Source organism: Corvus cornix, chromosome 7, assembly GCF_000738735.6.
Source record: "Corvus cornix cornix isolate S_Up_H32 chromosome 7, ASM73873v5, whole genome shotgun sequence".
NCBI lineage: Eukaryota > Metazoa > Chordata > Aves > Passeriformes > Corvidae > Corvus > Corvus cornix.
In genome coordinates, this window is record NC_046337.1 from 9531270 (window position 1) to 9557668 (window position 26399).

At 45.6% G+C, this 26399-nt stretch overlaps 1 protein-coding gene across 3 annotated transcripts; it reads left to right on the forward strand.

The window, feature by feature from the left end:
• The first annotated feature begins 1384 nt into the window (after positions 1-1384).
• On the forward strand, positions 1385-24995 carry MUC13 (mucin 13, cell surface associated). Of its 3 annotated transcripts, XM_039554774.1 has the most exons (15): positions 1385-3159; positions 6014-6070; positions 8627-8680; positions 9946-10002; positions 11239-11292; positions 13893-14012; positions 14920-15026; positions 16655-16713; positions 18078-18229; positions 19548-19673; positions 20795-20906; positions 21988-22025; positions 22563-22650; positions 22868-23072; positions 23960-24995. In XM_039554774.1, exons 1-15 carry the CDS (start codon positions 3102-3104, stop codon positions 24008-24010), a joined length of 1338 nt encoding a protein of 445 aa, XP_039410708.1. In that variant the 5' UTR covers positions 1385-3101; the 3' UTR covers positions 24011-24995. The 3 variants fall into 3 exon arrangements, with proteins under 3 accessions (XP_039410708.1, XP_039410709.1, XP_039410710.1); XM_039554775.1 differs by lacking the exon at positions 11239-11292; XM_039554776.1 differs by lacking the exon at positions 9946-10002.
• Positions 24996-26399: the final 1404 nt, after the last annotated feature.

Genomic DNA, 26399 nt, shown 5'->3' on the forward strand with positions numbered 1-26399 from the left:
AATACTCTTACTAAACATAGCATATTTTTTATTCCATAATAATTACTCAGTATTCTTGATTGTCACATCTGAGTTTTGACAGACAACAGTTTGATTTTACAGCCTCTGTAAAGTTACTGAGTTATTTCTGCAAAGAAAGTTCTCTCCGTAGTTCCTTGCAGGAACTGTGTGAGTATGTCTGGACTAACGGTCAACTTCTTATTGTCTAGATCTGTGCTTAATGACTTAATTAGTAATTGCACCAGAGCTGCTAGTTCACTGGTATCAGTTCTCCTATTTTGGTAATTCTCTGTGTCTGTTCTCCTAAACCACCATATCTCTATAACTAATTCCCCACAAATCATCAAGCAATGGGGCACATAGAGCCTGTCATCCTCCTTCCTGGAGAGAGCATGTTGTGACCACCAGTGTGTCACAAAAAGTACAGGGAAGGGCAAGCAGAGATGAAAAGTTCTGGTCTGTGAAGATGTATGTCTGTTCAGTGCATTATTTCCTGGAAAAACTGGGGCCTTTTGCATTGCAAATGACTCACACTGCCAAAACTGTCGTTGTAATAAACATAAACAACCAGGTAGGAATGGAAGTAAAGTTTAAAAATAGAGCTAATACACCAGCTCCTGATGTGCATTCACTGTAGAGAACAGTTCCAATGTGCAGGACTGCACAATCAACCAGTAGTCTCTAGTTTAGGCAGCAGAGCTGCACCATTGACACCTGCTGAAGACCTGGCCCTCATTTTCAATAGTGCCCTGAGAAGTTCTTTTGGTCCCACACTTCTGCTTCACAGCCAACAGGGAGATTTTAAGACCTGGGTTAATCTAGCTGCACCTTGAGGCAGCACTGGAAAATCGGGATGTATCATGAAGACTGAAGAGTGTTAAGTCTGGGAGATGGACATTGCCAGCGGATGGGTGGTATACAGCTCTGCCAAACACCCTCCCACAGCCAGGTTTGTCCTCTCCACACCCATTCCCACCTGAAGCACGTGCTGGGGTCTGGGGCTCACAGCACTGAAATACATTATTCTAATGAGACTTTGGGATTAATTTTTGGATGTCCCCTGAAGCTGGGAGGGTGGTGGAGGCTGGACACCGCCCAAGCAGGGAGGCACATGGGGACAAACATTTCCCAGGCATTTCCTTCTCTTATTTTGTCAGCTCCATGGCAAAGCAGTTTTAAGGAGGGGCCTGGAGGAATTGAATGATCAGGGATGGGCAATGGGAGGATCACAGAAGGGAGAAGCAGCAGGGCAGGAGCTGAATCCAGCATAGCCTGAAGGGGCAGACAGAGTGAGAGGGGGGCTGCTAGAGGGTCACTGTGAGGACTAGGGGTAATTGTGGGGAGCAGGTTGCACTGGAGGGGCTTTGGGGATGGAGGGAAAAAGGAAGGCACAGGCAAAACACCCCACATTTCAGGCTTAGCATCCTGAGCAAGTTTGCAGAGGGACCAAGGCCGTTCATTCCCTGTGCCAGCAGAGAAGCACACAACCAGTTTTGCTGTCTGTAAGCCTGCAGTATTTCCTGGTTCAGTGCAAGTTAAAAGTTTAGGACAGCCCTAAGTTCAGGAATGAATTGAGTAATACTTCTGGTCTCTCTCACCCTCCTTCATTCAAGGACAGCCACTCTCTCAATATAGGAGATTACCCAAGACTACAGTTCTTGTTCTTAAAACAGAAGATCAAACAAAAGCAGATGAAGGGAGAGGCATTTACCACACTGAACTGTTACTTGGCATTCAGAAATGTGTTCATAACCTGCCTATGTTGCTGGCAGGGGAGTCTGCCAGAAGACACTAGCTCCATAGCCATTAGAAGTGGTACTGCAGGGGATACACTGATGGGTTTCTCATCCTTCTTGTCTGTGTCTGATAATGATGAGATAACCTGTGTTTACTTCAGAGAAAGACTTTACTGGCAGTTGTGGCAGGATACAGAGTCACTCAGACCTTCAAAATGAGAGAAATTATGCCTTTGCCAGAAAAGGAGCTACTGGGAATCACTGTGGCCCAGCTGATCTCAAGCAGTGCATTTTATTGGAGCACAAAGCAGAAAAAACACTAGAGAACTTGGAGATGGCAGGCAGCCAAAAATAAGAGACTTCGGGATAACCAAATCCTGCCCACAGCAACCTTTTTTCCCATCTTGGGATTGTCTCTCACTGGCCATTTTCAGAAGCTTCCTGGAATGCAATGTTAAAAAGTCTCAGTCTCCAACCGATTTTCCCTGCATCACAGCAGTGTTACCTGCTTCACAGCCTTCTGGGCCTTTTGTCATTTCTAGCTCTGCTGCAGGCTTCGGCCTGACCATCCGTGGTTACAAATTCCCCAGCAGGAATAGGCTTCCTCTCAAGAAAGGAAGGCTGCCACTCGGATAAAGACAAACACCTGCTGGCTGTCCTGCCTGCTCCTCCTTCTCTTGGCCCACTGCTTTAGTAAGCCCACAACACGCATAAGAGGGCAGCAAACAAAACAGCCATGGTCACTGCCAGAAGGGCCAGTGTCAGTCCTGGTTCTTTGATGTCAAAGATGCAGGTGTTTTCTGGTTCTTTTTACCCTGTTAAGCAGTAAGAAGTGCTTTGGCATAAGATTTTGCTTATAAGGAAAAAATAATTGGAGTTTGAGAAATGAAGCTCATCTGTACTGGTAATTTATTGCAAGGGAAGTGAGCATGTGGATCCCAGGTACTCTTTTTCAAGTGTATAATTATCATGTCTTGGGATGGGGTCACCTCTTCCACTTTAAGAACAGATTATACTGCACCCTTCATTTAATTTGCACGGAAGGTGTTGATATGGAAAGCTGGCAGAGGATAGCTGGTGTGCTTTCAGTTCCCATGTCAGCTCACTTAGCAGTAGCTTCCTTGTGTCAACATATCTCAAATATTTATGACTTAAAGGAAAAACTTTGCAGGTCCAGAAATCTCCTCCCAGCCCAAGGAGGCAGAAAAACACTGCTTGAATTTATCATTTGCCACCTGCCACCATGACGTCAGCTCAGGGCTGAGCTCTTTACCTGTGGCTGGGACCTTAAATGAGCTGACACCAGAAGAGAAAGGCACTTTCTCTTAGGCTTAGCAGCAAGTGGCAGCAGCAACAGGAGCGGCAATGAGGTGTTCTGTGTTCCTCGCTGTGTGGCTCAGCCTGGTGTTGAGCCTTTTGAAAGGTAAGAAACACTATCTTCTGTTTTGTGATTTATCAAGGCAGCTATTGTGTGGCAGTGAATGGATTTTCTAGTACTTTCAGCAGCTGTTGAGAAGTCAGTTGTGATACAAAATTCAGCATGTCTAGATTTTGATTAATTAATGATGAAAGATGTCAATGCAAGCCAACAGCTTTCCTTGTTCACAGAACAATGGAAAATCACTGGTGCTTATGATTAACATAATTCAGCCTATTCCAAGAGCAGTTTTCAGGACTTTCATATTAAACCCAGGTAATTCAAGCTCTTTTACAGTCACAACAAAAGGTGCAACTGTTCCACCCCAGTATCCTTTTGGCCAGAGGCTCCTTAACCAACCAGTCTGGAAAGCAGCTCCACCTGAGCTGGCTCACAGAGCTTTTGTTCCTTCCTGTTGAAATAAATTAATGGAAACATCACCACCAGCTTTCAAGAGGATTGTGCCATAGTCTATTCAAACTAAAGGTGTCATTCCTTAAGCCACTTAGTGTGTTTTCTGACATTGTGCCAAAGTTGGTAGTCATGGGCCAGAGCCTATGGCCAAACTTGCTTTTCCCTGATACTCAGTGAGAGGTATGAGGGGGTGAAGACATTAGGAGAAACATCTATACGAAGAGTTTTGTGGCAGCTTGAAGATGTGAGAGGAAAAGAACTCCTGTCTCTAATAGAGCTAATACAAAGATAAAATTGCAGAGATATCAGCCAAATTAAGACCTGTTAAGCTTGTAACTGGTGACAGATGGTTGTGGGTCTCTGTTGACTACTGTAAGTGAATATATTGTATTTCCATCTATATCCACAGTATGCTACAGACCAATTTGCAGCTGTAAATCATAAGCATAGAAGTCTTCAAGACTGTCGTTGGTTGGTTTTCTGATTGGAGGCTTGTAGGTAACAGCAAGATGTGAAAAATCTTGAGCCAAGAGCTACTGAAAGCAATACCAGTTTTTCACTTGACCAGACTTTGCATCAGGATAGGTCTGCCCAGAAACCATTTTCATTCTAAGCAAACACTGTAAAAGCTTTGCAGGATGTGTCCATTTGAATAGTACTGGCAAAGGCCCTGCCCTGCTCAGCAGCCAGATGTCTCTGCTATTGTACAACCTTGGTGGTAACATCCATTTCTTTATCACTGTAGTAATGCCCAAGCCCATTAACACATCCTGTTTCCTTACACACAAGGTTAGGTCTAGGAACACAGAGCCATAAATTAGCCACCTTTGCTCAGGTTGCCTTTGTCCAGCCCACCCACAAGGTTCAATTGCAGCTCATGCACTGCTGTCACCACAGATGCTGTTCTTCCTGAGTCCAAAGGGTACTCCTGGACAATTGTTAGCCAGAGCCTCCCAGCTGTAGCAGTTGTTCTAAAAAAAGCACTAGCTCTGTAACAGGCTGTTGTTCCAAGATCCATTGCCTGTGGCCAGCAGAGATTCATATTACCATGGTTATAGGAAAAATACGCATTTACACTGATTGGGGAACAAATAATGCTGTTTATAGAACTAAATGACCAGTGGAGGCAGGAGATCTGGCAGGGAACTGGCACAATTGCTCATGTTTCCCCTTCACCTAGAGGAGGCTAATGGATTACTTGTCTTTTGCATGTGCCTTTTCTATGTGAGATACACTGACCATTAGAAAAAAAGTGTAGAAGATTTTGCTCACTTTGGATTTCCTAGAGCTCTATAAAGCTCCAGGAAAGTGGGGTCTATTTTTCAAATGTCTGCTGAGACATGCAGAGTCTGATAGTGACATGGATTTTAGCCACAAATATATTAGACTCTTACCTGTCTGCTATTAATGCTTTAGATTAAATTATGATTGCAGCAGCTTTAACTCAGAGTAAATAAGTTTATTCCTAACTCATTAATTAATAATTATTATAATTAATAATTAACTAATTCAGATTAAAGTTAGATTACATGATCCAAACTAGCCGTTTGTCAGTATCAAAAATTTAACAGCAAAGCTAGTTTATTATTTCCTCTTCTTACATCTAGGAAAAAACAAAACAAACAAAAAAATCCCTCAAACTTGAACTCAATCTTTATATACAGAGTTGAGAATGACAAAGGTTAAATAAAGCAAAACCCAACAACATAAAAATAAAATATTTTGGAGGAGTAAATGCAATAAAGAAGGCTGAAACCAAGGTGCGAGGAAGTATTTTCGTGAATTGATTGGTATCAGCCAGGTTTCTCTTTATTCAGAAATAATCATGACAAAGAAGGAATAGAAAGAGAAAAAATGACGTAAATTGTCATAAATGCATAGAAGTGTAGTCTAGGGAAAGAGGGTCTTGATACGGCTGATGATAATGTAGCAGCAGAAGCATTCCTGGAACAGAAATAGTCTGCTGTCAATGTCCACATGAATTTGTTGCAGCACAGCAGTGTGTGTTAGCAAAGGCAGTCATTCTTCCACTGCTCTGGAAGAGTAGAGAGGGAGTTTTAAATGATGCTCCAGTAGTGCTGAGCCCAGGGGCTGTGTGCTCGTGGATGGGATGCCTCAGAGCCTGCCCTGGCAGCCAGTGTGGCAGGGAGAAATGTGTGTGCCTACAACTCAGAGTAAGTCACTGGGAGGAGAAAGGCAAGGAGAGCACAACCCTGCTGCTGGTAAGGAGGAGGAGTGCAAGAGCAGGGTGTGAGAGAAGGATTATGAGAGAAAAATAACATTGATGGCACACGAGGCCTGGGGACAGACAAAGGGCAGGGTAAGGCTGCCCAGAGGTGTGGCTGCTCAGCCACACACAGGTCCCCCCACACTTATCTGCTCATAAATTGTCCTGCATGCAAAGGATTCTCCAGTGCTGACATCTCTCTTCTTTTCCCATCATCAGAAACCACTGCTACAACATCTTCTACCACTCCCGTGCCGACAACGACAAACACTGCAGGTAAGGGGCAGCGCCCTCAGGTTTCCCATTCTGGGGACAGTCCCCAGGAGCTCTGCAGTCCCCGCCGAGGTTTCCCCAAGTTCCTCTCCCAGGAGAGACAAAGGTGCCCAGATCAAGGCTGTGAATACCCTCCACAAGTCCCTCTTCCCCTGCTGGTCTTTGCTGCAAGGAGGAAGCATTGGGGAAGAGTTGAGGAGGCTGCTCTTTTTATGCTCGGTGCCTTTGCCTCCTGTGCCAGGCCTGGTTACAGGAGGATCCATGCAAAGGGAAGCCCAGGGCTAATCCTGTGACCAGGCCCTGCAGGGAGTTGTGCCCCAGGCTTTTGGAGCATGGGCAGGGAGGGAGGTGGGCCACACCCCAGCAGGGGGCAGGGCCCAGGGGCCATGGCCAGGGTGCAGAGAGCAGATCCTACCTGTCCTCCAGTCCCAGCTTGAGACTGGGGAGCCCCATCCAGGAGGGTCAGAGCTCCTGCTGGCATCACCCTGAGGAGGGGCAGCCCAACCAGGCCCTCCGTTCTTCCTCCACAGTGGGCTTGCACGAGCACATCCCTCCTGCCAGCACTCACTTCCCATCACGATTGCCCAGCATTGTGAAAGACCGTGTGCCTCTGACTTTCACCCAAATGATCCTGGGCAGAAGACCACAGTGTGTGGGGGAGTGGAGCCACTGTGTGTGGGGGAGTGGAGATGTGCAGGCTGTCCACAGTCTGATGGGCCTGGGGACTGCTGATGATAATGTAGTAGCAGAAGCATTCCTGGAGCAGAAATAGTCTGCTGTCAATGTCCACATGAATTTGTTGCAGCACAGCAGTGTGTGTTAGCAAAGGCAGTCATTCTTCCACTGCTCTGGAAGAGTAGAGAGGGAGTTTTAAATGATGCTCCAGTAGTGCTGAGCCCAGGGGCTGTGTGCTCGTGGATGGGATGCTCAGAGCCTGCCCTGGCAGCCAGTGTGGCAGGGAGAAATGTGTGTGCCTACAACTCAGAGTAAGTCACTGGGAGGAGAAAGGCAGGGAGGCACAAACCCTGCTGCTGGTAAGGAGGAGGAGTGCAAGAGCAGGGTGTGAGAGAAGGATTATGAGAGAAAAATAACACTGATGGCACACGAGGCCTGGGGACAGACAAAGGGCAGGGTAAGGCTGCCCAGAGGTGTGGCTGCTCAGCCACACACAGGTCCCCCCCCACTTATCTGCTCATAAATTGTCCTGCATGCAAAGGATTCTCCAGTGCTGACATCTCTCTTCTTTTCCCATCATCAGAAACCACTGCTTACAACATCTTCTACCACTCCCGTGCCGACAACGACAAACACTGCAGGTAAGGGGCAGCGCCCTCAGGTTTCCCATTCTGGGGACAGTCCCCAGGAGCTCTGCAGTCCCCGCCGAGGTTTCCCCAAGTTCCTCTCCCAGGAGAGACAAAGGTGCCCAGATCAAGGCTGTGAATACTCTCCCACAAGTCCCTCTTCCCCTGCTGGTCTTTGCTGCACGGAGGAAGCATTGGGGAAGAGTTGAGGAGGCTGCTCTTTTTATGCTCGGTGCCTTTGCCTCCTGTGCCAGGCCTGGTTACAGGAGGATCCATGCAAAGGGAAGCCCAGGGCTAATCCTGTGACCAGGCCCTGCAGGGAGTTGTGCCCCAGGCTTTTGGAGCATGGGCAGGGAGGGAGGTGGGCCACACCCCAGCAGGGGGGCAGGGGCCCAGGGGCCATGGCCAGGGTGCAGAGAGCAGATCCTACCTGTCCTCCAGTCCCAGCTTGAGACTGGGGAGCCCCATCCAGGAGGGTCAGAGCTCCTGCTGGCATCACCCTGAGGAGGGCAGCCCAACCAGGCCCTCCGTTTCTTCCTCCACAGTGGGCTTGCACAAACACATCCCTCCTGCCCAGCACTCACTTCCCATCACGATTGCCCAGCATTGTGAAAGACCGTGTGCCTCTGACTTTCACCCAAATGATCCTGGGCAGAAGACCACAGTGTGTGGGGGAGTGGAGATGTGCAGGCTGTCCACAGTCTGATGGGCCTGGGGACTGCTGATGATAATATAGCAGCAGAAGCATTCCTGGAGCAGAAATAGTCTGCTGTCAATGTCCACATGAATTTGTTGCAGCACAGCAGTGTGTGTTAGCAAAGGCAGTCATTCTTCTGCCTCTGTGGAAGAGTAGAGAGGGAGTTTTAAATGATGCTCCAGTAGTGCTGAGCCCAGGGGCTGTGTGCTCATGGATGGGATGCCTCAGAGCCTGCCCTGGCAGCCAGTGTGGCAGGGAGAAATGTGTGTGCCTACAACTCAGAGTAAGTCACTGGAGGAGAAAAGGCAGGGAGAGCACAACCCTGCTGCTGGTAAGGAGGAGGAGTGCAAGAGCAGGGTGTGAGAGAAGGATTATGAGAGAAAAAATAACATTGATGGCACAACGAGGCCTGGGGACAGACAAAGGGCAGGGTAAGGCTGCCCAGAGGTGTGGCTGCCCAGCCACACCACAGGGCCCCCCCCACTTATCTGCTCATAAATTGTCCTGCATGCAAAGGATTCTCCAGTGCTGACATCTCTCTTCTTTTCCCTTCATCAAAAGCCACTGGAACAACAACTGCTAACACTCCCGTGTCGACAACGACAAACACTGCAGGTAAGGGGCAGAGCCCTCAGGTTTCCCCTTCTGTGGACAGCTTGGAGTAACCAAGTCCCAGGGAACACTACAGATACCCAAGCACAGAGGCGTTTCCCTGCCAGGGTTTCCTTGTATTCTTTTCCCATGGGAGGGCAAAGGTTTCCAGGTCATGGCTCTGAATAACTTCCACTCTTCCCTCTTCCCATGCTGGTCTTTGTTGTAAAGAGGATGTGTTGGGGAAGATTTGAGGTTGCTCTGTTTTATTTGGTGTCTTTGACACCTGAACCAGTTTGGGATACAAGAAGATCCATGCAAAGAGGTGCCCAAGGCAAGCACATTACTGAGCCCTGCAGGGAGTTGTTCCTAAGGTTGTTGGAGCATGGGCAGGGAGGGATCTGAGGCACAACTCAGCATGGAGGGCGCAGGGGCCATGGCCGGGGACCACAGAGCAGATCCTCCTTGTTGTCCTCCAGGCCCAGCTTGAGACTGGGGAGCCCCATCCAGGAGGGTCAAAGCTCCTGCTGGCATCACCCTGAGGAGGGGCAGCCCAACCAGGCCCTCCGTTCTTCCTCCACAGTGGGCTTGCACGAGCACATCCCTCCTGCCAGCACCCACTTCCCATCACGATTGCCCAGCATTGTGAAAGACCGTGTGCCTCTGACTTTCACCCAAATGATCCTGGGCAGAAGACCACAGTGTGTGGGGGAGTGGAGATGTGCAGGCTGTCCTCAGTCTGATGGGCCTGGGGACTGCTGATGATAATATAGCAGCAGAAGCATTCATGGAACAGAAATAGTCTGCTGTCAGTGTCCACATGAATTTGTTGCAGCACAGCAGTGTGTGTTAGCAAAGGCAGTCATTCTTCCACTGCTCTGGAAGAGTAGAGAGGGAGTTTTAAATGATGCTCCAGTAGTGCTGAGCCCAGGGGCTGTGTGCTCGTGGATGGGATGCCTCAGAGCCTGCCCTGGCAGCCAGTGTGGCAGGGAGAAATGTGTGTGCCTACAACTCAGAGTAAGTCACTGGGAGGAGAAAGGCAGGGACGGCACAACCCTGCTGCTGGTAAGGAGGAGGAGTGCAAGAGCAGGGTGTGAGAGAAGGATTATGAGAGAAAAATAACACTGATGGCACACGAGGCCTGAGGACAGACAAAGGGCAGGGTAAGGCTGCCCAGAGGTGTGGCTGCTCAGCCACACACAGGTCCCCCCACACTTATCTGCTCATAAATTGTCCTGCATGCAAAGGATTCTCCAGTGCTGACATCTCTCTTCTTTTCCCATCATCAGAAACCACTGCTACAACATCTTCTACCACTCCCGTGCCGACAACGACAAACACTGCAGGTAAGGGGCAGCGCCCTCAGGTTTCCCATTCTGGGGACACTCCCCAGGAGCTCTGCAGTCCCCGCCGAGGTTTCCCCAAGTTCCTCTCCCAGGAGAGACAAAGGTGCCCAGATCAAGGCTGTGAATACTCTCCACAAGTCCCTCTTCCCCTGCTGGTCTTTGCTGCACGGAGGAAGCATTGGGGAAGAGTTGAGGAGGCTGCTCCTTTTATGCTCGGTGCCTTTGCCTCCTGTGCCAGGCCTGGTTACAGGAGGATCCATGCAAAGGGAAGCCCAGGGCTAATCCTGTGACCAGGCCCTGCAGGGAGTTGTGCCCCAGGCTTTTGGAGCATGGGCAGGGAGGGAGGTGGGCCACACCCCAGCAGGGGGCAGGGCCCAGGGGCCATGGCCAGGGTGCAGAGAGCAGATCCTACCTGTCCTCCAGTCCCAGCTTGAGACTGGGGAGCCCCATCCAGGAGGGTCAGAGCTCCTGCTGGCATCACCCTGAGGAGGGGCAGCCCAACCAGGCCCTCCGTTCTTCCTCCACAGTGGGCTTGCACGAGCACATCCCTCCTGCCAGCACTCACTTCCCATCACGATTGCCCAGCATTGTGAAAGACCGTGTGCCTCTGACTTTCACCCAAATGATCCTGGGCAGAAGACCACAGTGTGTGGGGGAGTGGAGATGTGCAGGCTGTCCACAGTCTGATGGGCCTGGGGACTGCTGATGATAATATAGCAGCAGAAGCATTCCTGGAGCAGAAATAGTCTGCTGTCAATGTCCACATGAATTTGTTGCAGCACAGCAGTGTGTGTTAGCAAAGGCAGTCATTCTTCCACTGCTCTGGAAGAGTAGAGAGGGAGTTTTAAATGATGCTCCAGTAGTGCTGAGCCCAGGGGCTGTGTGCTCGTGGATGGGATGCCTCAGAGCCTGCCCTGGCAGCCAGTGTGGCAGGGAGAAATGTGTGTGCCTACAGCTCAGAGTAAGTCACCGGGAGGAGAAAGGCAGGGAGGGCACAACCCTGCTGCTGGTAAGGAGGAGGAGTGCAAGAGCAGGGTGTGAGAGAAGGATTATGAGAGAAAAATAACACTGATGGCACACGAGGCCTGAGGACAGACCAAGGGCAGGGTAAGGCTGCCCAGAGGTGTGGCTGCTCAGCCACACACAGGTCCCCCCACACTTATCTGCTCATAAATTGTCCTGCATGCAAAGGATTCTCCAGTGCTGACATCTCTCTTTTTTTCCCTTCATCAAAAGCCACTGGAACAACAACTGCTAACACTCCCGTGTCGACAACGACAAACACTGCAGGTAAGGGGCAGCGCCCTCAGGTTTCCCATTCTGGGGACAGTCCCCAGTAGCTCTGCAGTCCCCGCCGAGGTTTCCCCAAGTTCCTCTCCCAGGAGAGACAAAGGTGCCCAGATCAAGGCTGTGAATACCCTCCACAAGTCCCTCTTCCCCTGCTGGTCTTTGCTGCACGGAGGAAGCATTGGGGAAGAGTTGAGGAGGCTGCTCTTTTTATGCTCGGTGCCTTTGCCTCCTGTGCCAGGCCTGGTTACAGGAGGATCCATGCAAAGGGAAGCCCAGGGCTAATCCTGTGACCAGGCCCTGCAGGGAGTTGTGCCCCAGGCTTTTGGAGCATGGGCAGGGAGGGAGGTGGGCCACACCCAGCAGGGGGCAGGGCCCAGGGGCCATGGCCAGGGTGCAGAGAGCAGATCCTACCTGTCCTCCAGTCCCAGCTTGAGACTGGGGAGCCCCATCCAGGAGGGTCAGAGCTCCTGCTGGCATCACTCTGAGGAGGGGCAGCCCAACCAGGCCCTCCGTTCTTCCTCCACAGTGGGCTTGCACAAACACATCCCTCCTGCCAGCACTCACTTCCCATCACGATTGCCCAGCATTGTGAAAGACCGTGTGCCTCTGACTTTCACCCAAATGATCCTGGGCAGAAGACCACAGTGTGTGGGGGAGTGGAGATGTGCAGGCTGTCCACAGTCTGATGGCACCCCTGAGGTGCTCTGGCTGCTGTCCCCGACTGTGTGCTGCCTTGGGCATGTGACGGGATATTTGCTGCACAGAGACACATATGTGCCTGTGGCTGAGAAAGCTGTAGCCAGGAGCACAGCTGTGCTGGGGGCAATATGGTGCCTCTGTGGATGTGTGCTCAAGTCCTGGGCGTTGGGGACAAGGGGTCATGGACACGTCAGATGACACAGGCATCTCAGCCAGGGAGAGCCTAGAGGCTGGGCAGGGGTGCTCAGAGCTTTGACTGCTCAGCCCCACAAGGATCCACCACACTTACCTGCTCAGAGGTTGTTTTGCACTCACAGAGTTCCCCAAGGCTTTTCCAGCACAGTGGTAAGCAGTGCTGTCATGTCTTTTCTTTTCCCTTCATCTGAAAATGGTACTGTAAATGCAACGGCTCCTGGCACAACAGTGACACCAACCTCAGAAGCTTCAAGCAAGGAGCAAAAAATGCTCAGGCAGCATTTTCTAGGGACAGCTTGGAGTAACCAAGTCCCAGGGAGCTCTGTAGCCCCCTCAGATATGGAGTTCCCCTGCCTTGCTGCAAGTTCTTCTTCCAGAGGAGACTAAGCTGCCCAGATCGTTGCCATGAATACCCCTCCAGTCTTCCCTCTCCCTGCTGGCCTTTCCTGCAAGGAGAATGTATTGAGGAAGATGAGAGGAGGCTGCTCCTTTTGTGCTCGGTGCCGTTTCCTCCTTCACCAGGCAGGGATGCAAGAGGATCCCTGCAAAGAGGGGCCCAGGTCAGCCCTGCCCTGACCCTGCAGGGAGTTGTGCCTGAGGCTGTTGGAGCACGGGCACGGAGGGAGCTGGGGCACACCCCGGTGTGGGGCTGGGCCTGGGGACCGTGCCTAGGGGACCGTGCGTGTGTCTGTCCCAGGAGCTCTCCATACCCCACCATCCTCCATCCCAGTAGGGCCTTCCAGAGTAGGTAATGTTTCCCCATTTAACGCTATATCTCCCTGCCACTCTTCCCTGCTGGCCCTTGCTGCAAGTGGAATGTGTTTGGAAGAGTTCACAGTTGTTGTTGCTTTCTGCTTGGGATCTTTCTCATCAGGTAAAAAAACTTTGCTTCACTAGGTTCTCTGGAAAAATATTTGGAGATGAACCTTATAGGGAATGAAAATTCATTAAATGTTTTTATTTTTTGGGTTATGAATGAGAATTCCCATTTTTTCCCCATTTCACAGAAAATGCCTCATCTATGAGAATGTACTCATGGAGTGAATTGTGAAAAAAACAGGCAGGGTGAAAACCAGAATTTTATGTCTTAGAGCAGAACTGTAATTACCATCCTATATATAACATGTATTGAAATATAACTTTTAAGTACTTATTAACCACTTAAATTATGTATAGAAATAAAATACATGCTCTAAAGCCTTTACAGAATATATATAATTATCTGAGAAAATATGCTATGATGATTAACTTTGAAGCCTTCATTTTATTAATGTGTCTGCAGTAAAGAACCCTGCCATGACACTGTCATAAAGCAAATATGTGCCAGTGCAGTATTAAAGAGACACTGTTGTAGTCTGCCTTTTTCTAACAGTCACTGTTTTTGGCAACCCTTGGTATACTTTCTTTCTTTGATTTGGTTTTAGCTGTATTAAGTAGAGCTGAACTGTGAGTGCTCAATATGACAGATAATGAATTTCAGCCATATTCTGTGTCCTGCTGGATTGTGTAGGGAAAACAGTTACTGTACATTAAACAAGATATAGCTGTGTGCTCTACAATTGCTCTAATAACATTCTCTCTAAAACATTCCTGGTAGAGTCCTTTAGCAGAATCATGTGAACTATTCAATATATGAATTACTTTATATATGAACTGGCTATTGCAGAAATTCACAGAAACCCTAACATCAATGTCTTTCATCTTAGTGGACTTCTGCCGTGAATATCCTTGTGGAAGAAATTTGGCTACATGCATTTCCTTACAAAGCAACTATACCTGTGAGTGCCAATATGGATTCTACTACAGTGATAAGAATTGTTACAGAGGTGAGTTGCAGAAGGACATCAATGCTTTTAGTTACCTGCTCAGGTGAATTTTGCTTCCCATCTCTCTTTTTTTCGTGTTATAATTGAAAACACAATCAGTCTGGGAAAGTGACTGCTGATCGATTCCTTGCTTTGCAGACAGCCACTCCTACAATGACCTAGATTGCTATCTCACAAAACAGTGACACCCAAAGAGGTTAATGTTCTAGGAAGAGAAGGAGAATTATCTGTCAGGGGTGCTGGAGATTAAAAAGAGTGAAAAGCAGGAAAAAATGCAAGTGTCAACCTAACATCAATATTAATGGCCATGATTTAAAAAGGTCCAGACTCATGAAGACCTCTGAACAACCAGATTGATTTTCCCCATTGCTAAACACTCATCAGAGTCCTGTTGAAATGCATTTCTGAAATGCTTCTGAAGGCCAAGCATGTGAGCAAATGGGGCTGTTTATTTAAGTGTCAGGAAGCAGTGTTCTCAAATTTACTTTTGAGGCTTAAGAATCAGGTCAATTCTGAATTACTTTCCATATAAACCACAGTGAACCACATTAGCTGCTTAATAGCTGCAAATTTGGAGTCCTTAATATACATATTTTCTCACTAAATTCTGTAACACCTCTCAGAGAGTCTTGTAGCTTCAGGCCATGCTGATAGTTTAATGTTATTCAGTTTCATAATCAGGACAGTCTGGTTGGTCCCAGGATCCTGCCTTCTTCCCTGGTAGCCAAAGTACATCCCCCATTGTGACTGCATTGATTTCTCCTCTACTGATCCCTCCCATACATGAAAAATAGCAGTGATTTTTTTTTTCTGCATTGTATTTCCCCATCCCTGAAGGCTGGCGACCTCTAAGGTGAAACTTGACTTTCTTGAATGCTCTCTAATTTACACTCTCTGTTCTTTCCAGGGCAAGTATACCCAGCAACCATTGGAGTGAGTGCATCTTACAGTGATAGTCTTCAAACAGTAAATTCCACGGAGTATGAGCAGCTGTTCAAGAGTGTAGCAGCATTTGTGAGTGACGATGGTTTTTTCCCCCCATATATTTGATGCTATACTGGATGTCATGCAGACAGAGAGGACACACACTGTCTTTAATGTGAGGCCTAGAAAAGTTCCACTCTACTAGAGATCTACTTCTTTCAAAGAATGCTTCACATTAGTTTGGACCTATTTATAAAAGACTTGAACTCTGCCCTCACATGAGCACATGCATGGCTCTTGCTGAAGTGAAGGGAATCCCTGAAGTAATATCTGCATTTTTAGTACCACTTCTATTCTGGGGAGCTCTCACATAAATTGCTTCTGCATCTTTCACCATTTCCTCTCCAGAAACAATGGGGCTGAGTGAAGTTTTCCAGCCACTGAGTTTCTGATCTCTGCTATTTGCTGAAGGCTCAATAATACTCAGTGGTATGAGTAAAAATGAAAAATTTTAACTTTTTAAAAGAAAATTATCAGTTCCACACAGCACAAACTTTTCAGAATGGCTGTCCAGCTGTGTCTAAATACCGAATAATAAGCCTCTTTCAATAATCTACCAGTATTAGTATTTTAATGTTATTAGTGAAATGGATACTGCACATTTTTCATAATTCTATGATTATACATAAAATCTGGTAATAGAGTCCCTGGAGAAATAAGATGAACAGTTTGATTTATACTGCCATGTTGAAACAGTGGATTTGGTCTTTTCTCTTTCTGGCAGTAAGGAAGAAGAGACACAAAGCTCTACCAGACATCTGATCAAAAAATATTCACCAGATATTAATCAGGAATCATCAAAAATGGCTATCAATTTCTGCATGTTATTATATTGCTTCCTATGAATGTTGTATCAGAAAGTACAAAAAGTTGTTCCTCCAGAATGTTAAAAAATAATTTCCTCAATTTTTTTGTCCAGCATTTTTTCATGATAAGGCTACAGGAGAGCATCATATGTAGGATTAAAGTAGATACATAATAGAATGCAAAAGTGAAAATAGCATAGAAAATAATTAGAATTTTATTACAAAGAAATATGGATAGTATATCTTTCATTTCAGTTGAATTAGAAATCTTATCCTCTTCTCATGGTGTGTCCAGCTTGTGTGGCAGCTGAAGGCAGCTGCCTCCACTGGTTGTTCCCTGCTTCACATAGGATGAGGGAGAGCAGTGACTTTTCTTCTGATCCTGTTCAGCTCCCAATGCTTTCATCAGTGCTTCTTCCCACAAGATCAACCAAGCCCTGACGATCCCCCTTCACTGCCTCTCAGGAACATGTGCCATTTGTGAGGAGGTTGACTTCTTCCTCTTCCCTCTACTTGTACAGATTGGTGCTGTGGAGATGCTCTCCTAAGCAATGAGTTTGCAAGGGAGTATCTGTAACTATCAGCCAGTTAACCCTAATACACTGCCTGACATTCATTCTCCATCCTTCCACTGCCCTCCCATGCTCCCTGTTCTTCCATAATCTACAGCACCACCCCACTGTTACTCTTCTGCAATATCTTTCCTGGTGGATTTAACACATTACCTTACTTTATTTATGCCTATAGTAGCATATTCTGTATTAAAGCTTTACAGCAGAAGCCTCAATGGTTCATGTGATTTTAGTCTATGTTTCTGCTTGCCTTGAACTCCAATTTTTTTCTTTTTAATAGTTTGAGAAGGCCTTCCACAATCTAACAGGCTACATACAAACTGTCATCGTGAAAATTCAGTAAGTTTGCCAGTTTGTTTTTTGCTCAGTACATGCTTCCCACATACCTCATTTTAATCTGTTTCCCATGAAGTACTCAGTTCAATAAAAGATATGAGTTCAGCTCAGAATGCTTCCCCTTAAAGGAGGGATGCTGGCCCCATTTTTACCCCAATATGTCTGTGAAATGGGCTGGCTAAGGCAGCTCCACACTGGATGTCCTGCTTTTACTACCATGTAGGATACAGCACTGTGCTGTAACTAGCAGTCCCTGTGTTATCTGACATGTCTGAAATTCTAAGTTAACTTTGAGGTTCCTATGACCACTGGGAGTGCTACCCAGCTTGGAGTCCTAGTTTAATTTAAAAAACGCCCTCGTTACAGGAGGGATAGAAAATGCATTTTATTGTGAATTTGTTGGTGTCTCCTGATGGCAGGTTGAGCAAAGATGTTACTGAATGGGTTGTGGTGACTGTAGCTGTGGGCATAGGTCCCTTGCTGGTCTAGGTAGACCCTGTCAGATGTCCCTCTCTTTCCATCCCCATCTGTTACAGGTTACTGTCCCCAGAGCTCTGCCAGCTTCTCTGTATTCCCTAACCCACATCAAGCAAAACCTGGCATGCTAGCACACACCAGCGTGTGCACTTTCAGTGCACCCCAGGGATTAAGCAGCTAAGTAGTGTTGTTCTAACAGAGTTGTGGGGGCAGTAACTTCCAGCTAAGCAGTTGTGACATGGGGCACTGTAACACCTCAAGGAACTACAGCAATCTGCCACTTAAGGATATTTGTGTGCATATCCTGGCAGCATGAGGTTTAGCTGAAGAACAGGGAAGTCACTGCTGTTCTCCACCTCACGCCAGGGAGGTTGCTGTGAGCTGAACCCAACCAGCTGGTGTGCAGTTGGCACAGATATCTCTACATTGCAGAGACCCTTCTGCATTCATTGTGGCCATACCCTGAATTATCCTCACCACACTTAAGGGTGTGTTCTCCACATCGTGCCTGGTTGACACCACAGGCTGATGGAAGCACGTGAAAGTTGGGGTCTAACAGATGAGGTTCTCCACACTACAGCTGGCTTGAAGTTAACCCAGTTACAAAATGTCAGTTGTGTGTCAGCAGCACACAAAGGAACAATGTTGTTAGCATTAAATCCAGCAGCTACCTATTTACAGCTGGACCCACTGGGAAGATGGCTGGTAATGTATTCCTGAGCAAGATTTACACTCATTTTCAGGTCTCTTGGCAACTACCTATGTTATGGGAAGAAAGAAGCTAGGGGAAAGAGGGAGATTTGGCAGAAATTTTCTCTTGTCTTTGCATCTAGCTTGCCATTCATATGGACTATGTGAAACTTCAACATGGTGCTATCTGTCCTTTTCAGACCTTCAAAAGAAAGCAGAAATTCTGCTCCAGTGAATGTAACAGTGACAAACCTGTTCACGTGGAACTCAACTGTAAATGAGGCCTCAGTTAATTCTGCAGTACAACATGCAATAAACAGTGGAGGAGAGTCATATGTCCGTACTTACAAAGGTATGTAACTCCTTACTAGGGAAGTAACTAATCAGCAGAAACAGAGGTTCTTAAAACCTGGTTGGAAGATTTCTGTGGGCATAGAAGCTCATCAAATCATAAGCCTTGCTGATTTTAAGGGCCTGAATGTTCAATCTTGATAATTCTGAAGATTCAACCATTCAGTGCTAGGGTCTTTTGTCTTATTAAGGCTTTCTACTTCCTATGTAAAGAAGAAAAGGAGAATATTTATTCTGTGGTAAGCAATGACATGGCAGTTTTAACTTGCTGATTGTTAGGTAGTGGGAAAATTCTGGATAAAATATATACAGCGATAGATTGTGCTTCTGAGAATAAGCCAGTATTTTACTGGCAAAATAGGATGAAAGTCTCTTTAGACTTCTCCCATAATAAGCCATGGTAATTGAAACAAGGCCTCACTGATTAGCTGCTAAGTGATTCGTTGATCTAAACCAGTAAAGTCTTGCATTACTAAGAGTGTAATACTGGGAGAAAGATTTTCTAATTAAAATAAGATTTTTTTTCTCTCTCTCTTTTTTTTTTTTAATATAAGTTCCTATTTTGAAATCAGCTTTCTCAAAAGGCATAGCTAATAATTAAGAGTCCATTTCATGGCTTAAAGCCTGAGTTTGGTCTCTGAAGGTGACTGTATCTGCCTCAGTCATGACGTTTCCTATGTGCTGATCCTAAGCATGAGGAGGAAATAGAAAACCTCTGAGAGCTCCCAAGGCACCAGTGCAGTCACATCCCTCTATAGCATGCCATGCACTGAGGTCTTGAAACCATTCCCACCACAAGGACATGGATCTAAAGAGCAACACATTGGGCAAACAGAATACTAATGCTACTCATGAAATGAGCTGCATGCCCATAAATGTTTATATCTCTCTAGAACTATATGGGATCTAGGTCTCACAGTTCAGTTGTAGAAAAAAACTAAGAGAATAGTTTTCTCTTTCTCTATAGTTTTCTCTGTAGGGTTTTTTTTTTCAAGGTGAGTCAGAAAGTCAGTGTTCAGAATATGAACTTACAGGCAGAATGTCCCTTTTCATAGACTGGAGCCAGGAAGGTTTGGAAGCAGTTGTAGGAGGCTGAGAAACAGAAGGTCAGAAGATGTGATGGAAACAGGACCTTAATTGGTAAAGAGCAAGGGGAAACAATGGGCTGGTCCAAAAGTCTGCAATATTGATGTCCCAGGAAAAGGACTTATAATTTTTTCTCTTTAGAATTACTAAATAATTTATTTATGATTTACTGGGCAAGTGCACTGCTTTCTATGAAAAGGTATTCAGGTTTGCTCCCTGTTTCTCTTTTAAAGAGGCAACATCTTGTGCTATTTATCAATGTGATACTCAAACCACGGTGTGTGAAGGGGACATGTTTCCAGAATGCAAATGCAAACCTGGTTTAGAAAAGACAGAATGGGATGATCGTTCTTGTTCAGGTAAGAACCTTGCTGCTTTTTCTATCCCTGAAAGGCTGACCTGCTTTTTCCCTCTCTCAGTTCCTTTTTGAGAAGGGTGCTGGGCAAATGTGCTGACCTCTAAAAATCAGGGAATGTGCATCCTGTGAAGACAGCCATAGAAATACATCCTCATGTTTCACTTTGAACAAATCTATAATTTTTATTCCAGTAGAATAAATTACTAAAACTTGATAAAATCATCACTGAAACCAGTGAGTAGGCAAGTCTTTGAAAGCATTGTTAGACTCCTGGTAAGAACTGAAACATAAACAGGTAAAGGATGGAACAGATTGAATCCTATACTCACAGCTTTCTCTGCTAGGACATATTTTGGGAATAAATTCTACATGTTACTTGAAGGCAGCTGACAGAACTGGAAGTCTCATGATGCATTACATGTTAAGGCTGTGTTAAGGCTCTCTTCCTTGCTTATAATTCTAGGTTTGCATTACCCAGATTTAGACAGGTTTTTGTGAGAAGAATGATTTCTGTCATTTTTGGGACCTGTTAGTTGTTGGGGTTTTATTTATTTTCTTGTTTTGAGTTCTTTTAGTGAGTGCTCTGTTTATATTTTTAGCTACCCTCCAAAGCCCTGTGATTTACCTAATTTTCTTCTAAATACCTTACTTTTTTCTTATGGAAACTAAAGTTTTCACACTACAGAAGGAAAAAAAATATTTAAGATTTTAAGAAAAACAAAAAACCCCTCAAAAATCAATGATAAAGCTATGAAAGCTGGCTACAATAAATCCCAGTGAGATGTGATCCGGTGTAGGCCTTTGTGACCCCCATGCCTGTCTAAAACTGATACAGTTTGCCATACAAATCATCTGCTGTGAGATCAAACTGCAGGCCATTGCTTGCCTATGTAAGATGCAGCCTAGCCAGATTTCTTTTTTGATGAAGTTGGATGGTTTTAAACACAGCCTGTTTACTTCTGATTTTGTGATTTTATATTTCAGTTTTTGTTTTGCATAGGTACAGTCCTAAAAAAGCCATTCTGATGATTTAAAGCACAAGAAAGGGGTGTGTGTGTTTCCAGAGCAATAAAATAATCTTTTATCTGCAATTCACTCATGTTTTTCTCCCTGAAAATACAGCTTGCAGTAAAAACTGTACTGCAGAGGCACACAAGTACTGCGTAAAAGAAAAAATGGGTCCAGTATGCAGATGTATGGCTAACTTTAAACAGGAGGATGGAAACTGTGTGGCGTGAGTACTCAGGTTTTTACTGCATTCCTGTGTTGTAGGCAAAGGTAGGGGAGAAGAACATCTACTACAGGGTCAGCTGCAATCCAGAAGAATGGGCTGCAGCTACGAGAATCAGAGAGGTGCCCAAGGGGGAGAGCAGGTGGACAAACTCCCGTGGTGTCACAAGTTGTGGCATTTTCATTCCTTGGCATTAGTCTTTTGTGTGCACTCATAACACCTCAGAGGAAAGTCAAAGAGAGCCAAGGTTCACCCGTGAGTCAGTGAAGAAGATAAAGTAATTCACCACCACATAAACACAAACTACTCCTGCAGAGTGGCTGAGCCATGGGGACTGCTGTGCTGAAGTGTTTAGTAAGCAACAGGCATCAGAGCAAGACGTGCCTCCAATCCCTGGAATGTTTCCACTTGTATCAGTGGGGACTGTTTCCTGGTAACTTTCAGACCTATGTTATTCCCTCCTGGTTTTCTCCTGAGGGTGTTTCTGTCAGCTCAGGATCAGGACAGAACAGTGGTGTTTGCTGGTGAAGCCGAGTGAATGACTGGTTGTGCTCCACTCTGGTGGATAAGCAGAGAGATTCACTCCCCATATCCATTAATTCAGCTCTTTTTGTAGCTATTACTGCTGCAAATTGAAAATTTCTTACCATAAAGTTGATATATTTTAAATATATGGAACTACTGTGGGAGGAAGATAAAGACTTGCCAGTCCTTATAGACCTTATACTGAGCTCTTTGTTAAAGACATTGCATGGCAGTTCCAAGTGGCTCAGAGGTGCAGGGCTTAGTTCTTTAGAAAAATTAGGTCCTTTCAACATTTTTCAGACTAAGAACCTGAAACTTTGAGTGCTGAGATCACCAATCACTCCGAAAATCTCAGATTGTTTCACTCTAATGGAAGTAAATAATTCAATAGTAAGATAGGATTAAAGAGGAAACCTGTAATGAACACACTTTGTGGAGAAATTGCTGATAAAAAGGGGGAATATGATATTGTTTTGTGATCATAGAATGGTTTGGATTAAAAGGGACCCTAAAGATCATATTTGCTTTCTTTCCTCTTTTTCTTTTTTCTCTTCTGTAGTTGTCCAGTGGGCTACTCTGGGGAGGATTGCAGTGACAGTAAGTATAAGAATTTCTGATTTTTAATTATGGTGTTGAAGAATACCTAGTTATGCTTAATCTGTCTGAGAGAACAAAAAAGTAGTAGCCTTTAGGGGTGCCACCATTCCACATTTATTGAAGGAAAATGTTAGAAATAAAAAGTGAAATTTCTCTGTTGCCTTATGTGCCTAGGGCATGGGAAGAGCCTAAGTGACACCTAACTGCGTAATTTAGCATCAATACTAGCTTAGACAACCCCTGCACCCTCCCAGTTGTTCCTACACCTCACCTATAACTATGTGTAAAACCATTCAGTGCATAGCATTAGGAACTAGAGCTGAGGTCAAAATAGCCATCCAGAAGAGATGGTCTTCAATGCAGATCCTTAATTTACATCTTTCTGTGTCCACAAAATGTTGTAAGCGCCAGGAGCCTGGGAATAAATTCCTCCCTTCCTCCCCTCCTCCCTTCCTTCCCCTTGTTTTTCAATATTCACTGTGAGTTTTCAATTGATCAACTGACACATTTCTTGTTTGCTGTGTTTTTTCCCCCCAGATACTGAACTCATCCTTATAATCGTGGGCACAGTGTTTGGAGCCATTATCCTGAGTTTAGTGATAGCAGTCTCTATTATTTCAGTCAGGTAAGAATATTTCTTACAGTTGAATAGGAACTGCATTGCTGTGTGTTCCTAAAAAGGGTTTTGCGCTAGGTATGCTATAAAAATCTGTTGCATGCTTCAGGATGGGACTGAGCATTCAAAATAAGGTGGGAGTGGGCAACCAATAAGTTGGACTTAATAAGGAAGGCACACTAAATAGTCTTTTAAAATCTCCTTTGTTCTTTCATTTCCTCTGAAGAGCAAAAGGAAAACGAAATCCAGAGAAGAGGAGCCTGATACAGCCAGAGTATTCCAACACAAATAGATCTGATGACAGACCGGGCATGTTCCCCAGGGTCCAGACCACTTCTGGCCATGCAAACCCAGGATATCAGTCAAACAACCCCTATGAGATGCGTTCCACAAATAGAGGTCATTTTCCAGAGAGGGATTATGATGATTTGGTAAGTGTTTCACATAGTCCTGTGGGAATGGAATTCCTGAGCGGTGGCATTGTGGGCTGCAGACACTGTTGGAACCTCAGCTCCCCTCTTTACATCCTCCCTTGGTCTAGAAGGCCAAAGTGCTATAAAGGCATCCAAACAACTGTAGCTGCAGCTGAAAAAAATTCCCTTAATACAGAAATTTGCCTTAGAACAGAGATCAGCCCTCATAAAGACCTTTCTAAGCCCCAGTAGTCATCCTTGAGCCACAGGAGGGATATGTGAAAAGCAAGGGTCCAAGCAAGTGCTTGGCTGCCCAGTGGTCTGCTGTGTCGTAGGATATTTGCCTGCACTGACCAAACTCAGCCCTCAGCACAGGTGTGCCTGCAAGTATCACAGGCTGCTACCACCTGAGCTTCTTTTAGGCTATTGTAGAGTCAACAGGTGCTGCAGTGGCACCTCCCAGCTGCAGGCTCCTGCAAGATTCACAGTCTGTTTAAGCTGGGACAGATGCCCAGGGGGTTGTGTCCTCCCACCCAGCTGCTGCTGCCTTGTTCACAGCAAAAGCCTCAGCAGCTGCTGCAGCATTGCAGAGGGGAAAGGTGTGAAGTGCCGTGAATAATCTAGAACAGCTTTTGCACTGCTGTAGCCCAGGGGAGCCTGGTCAGCAGAAGTGTGTCATTACCTGGAAGGAATGTTCTAAAAAAAAAAAAAAAAAAGCCTGTTTCATCCTTGAATTCTGCAAGGGAGCCCTGGAGGAAGCAGAGGCTTGATATTAGCTCAGTTTGGGTTAATAACACCAAGGTTATGGGATTGATCTCTGTATGGGCCATTCATGCAAGTGTTGGACTTGATGATCCTTGTGACTCCTTATTTCTCTTCTTTTCTTGTCTAAAAATTCTCTGTAGTACGAAATATCACGGGAGCCTAGGGGCTTTAGGATGCAGAGCAGATATTGAGCAACCAGAGCAGTAGAAGGATGGACGACCACCACAACACTGGCTCAAGAGCAAAGAGTTTCACAGCCTCTCACCAATGCAGTTACTTCAGCAGAAGAGACAACAACGTCCTTAACCCCAGATTCTCTCAAGATTTCCTAGAGGAAGACTCCTGCTTGAAAGAGATCATGGACAACTTTGAAATAAGGGAAAAATGTAAGAGAGTAGGGAGAAGAAGAGAACTTCTTTTAAAAGAACTAATGTGCTCCAATAAACATTAGACTTCTTCAATGAGGACAGTACATTGGCAAGAGAGTGAATGCAGACAAGATAAAGGATTTTAACCCTGCTGGTTTTCAGTTCTTCTGGAAGATGGTCCAGGCAATATATGTGATGCTGAAAAAGTGTCAGTACCCAGAACTTTGCTTGGATTTGTGCTCACTCAGTTTGAACTATGGCTTTGGGCAGATGGAAACTGTTTTTCATGAGAACCTGACCTGTTTCACTTTACTGTATCAATACAGGTTTTTTCACCCTCCTCAACCCCCAAATATTTCCCATCTGAAAGCATTCTGTTCAGATCTCTGCTGATCTGTGTTGTGTGAGACAATGGGACTTGTCTGACCTTTTCCACAGCCTTCCTTCCCAATACAATGACAAGATACAATATCTTCTAACAAACACTATTCTTCTTCATCTTGCAAAACTGCATCGATTTTACATTTTTAGCTCCTGTGGAAAGTGTTAGCATTTTTTTTTCTCTTGCAGTTTTTATGTTTGAATGATCATAAGCTTGGTGTTTGGGGTTTTTTAAATTTCTTACATAAATCTGTCTGTAAAAGAATTTACATTTTAGTGTATTTTACTGAGTGTGCATCATCTGTTGACTGGCATTAACATTATACTTATAAAAAATACTTATATTCACATATATGTACATATATTTATAGATTACAATCATTTAAAGCATCGTTTAATTCTGTTCTATTTTGTGGTTTGGTTTTTATATAAGCAGATTAAGTTTTCCTATTAAACATTATTTTTTCTCAGTACCAAGGCTTTCTTATATTCCTCCCAGTGATGTGTTTTGGTTTTTTTTAAACTCCAGAGACTATTTTATGTTAAAATTTGTGCAGAGTTTAGACACAAGTGTGCACAGACTAGTTACATCAGCACATCAGCACCCAGCTTTCACTCGGAAGTTCAGAAATGTTATTAAGTATTACAGAAGCTAAAATGTTTATAGTTGTGAGACTGGCACCAATATTCAGTGGTTGCTTTTGGTGGTAGCTGGGTAGTCAGTGCAGCTGGGTTTCCTTTGAAAATGCTGGACAAGCTGCTCTGTCTGATGGCAGCTGTTAATGGCCCAGATGAAAAACAAAAGTGTCTTTCAGTTTAAATGACAAGTTTGGGGGTCAGTGGTAGAGAACACTGTATGTGGCTGCAGAGGTGACCAGGATGTCTATGCAGATGCTTGTTTCCAGTGCTCTCTGTGACCAAAACCAGCTCCCACTTGCCAGTTAAGTGATTGAAAGCTGAGAACTAAACAGTCCTGATCTTTCTCATGTGGCTTCTGTAGCAAAAGAAGGTAGGCCCTGCTTTCTCAGAAGTAGCCTGGTGAGAAAAGGTGCTATTTTCTCCCTGTTGTTTTTCTGAGGTTTCACTGTTTCTTCCTTCCAGTTCACTCCTGTCCCCTTTGCTGCTGTCACCTGGCTGCACAGCATCTGCCACTGGCAGGGTCTGTAAGAGCCCAGGTTCTGGTGGCCTCAGCCAACCCCACCATCTGTGTGCATCTCAGCATGCTCAGCATGGCTCCATGGGAGCAGGGCTAGCTGGATTTAACTGCTCATGATACCTTGTTCAAAGGATGGGGAGGGATTTGGTCTTATTTTCTTGACTTTTCCTCTGAGAGTACTCACCTGTGAGGAGCAAAGCAAGGCACAGTGTTTACACTTAAGAAGAGGTAGAGAGACCCATTCTTCCTCCAGTTAGAAAAGCCCTGCAAACTGGATGAGCTCTGCCCCCCCTTTAATGTGTGACCCCCCATGCCTGCTGCTCCCTTCTTTTTCTTTGAGCCCTGTGTGTCTCCACAACAACCTGGGTGAAGGAGATGCTCATAGCTTCTAATCCTTCTGCTCAGTCCTTTCCTTTCCCCCTTTTCTCTGACTTTTCAGCACAGGAAAAGGTTCCGCTGTCTGTAGCGCTCTGTTTAACCCATGCAGGCTCCATCTGGGGAAGTTTGCGTGGGCTGAGACACTGGAAAATGGATGGGATAAAGGCAGAAACTGTCCAAAAGTCATGAAGCTCAGCTTCATTCAGCTGGCTACTTTTGTTTGGGTACCTCCTCCTCCCTATCTTTGTATGGCAGACTGAAACTTAGGCTTACATGGAGCTGAATAAAAAGGTTTTT

Excerpts from the sequence above, each read along its gene's own strand:
- MUC13 (XM_039554774.1), top strand. The coding sequence starts at position 3,102 with ATGAGGTGTTCTGTGTTCCTCGCTGTGTGGCTCAGCCTGGTGTTGAGC. Across the intron at positions 10,003-11,238 it reads GACAACGACAAACACTGCAG|CCACTGGAACAACAACTGCT; the intron begins GTAAGGGGCAGC and ends CTTCATCAAAAG. Across the intron at positions 18,230-19,547 it reads ATATGTCCGTACTTACAAAG|AGGCAACATCTTGTGCTATT; the intron begins GTATGTAACTCC and ends TCTCTTTTAAAG.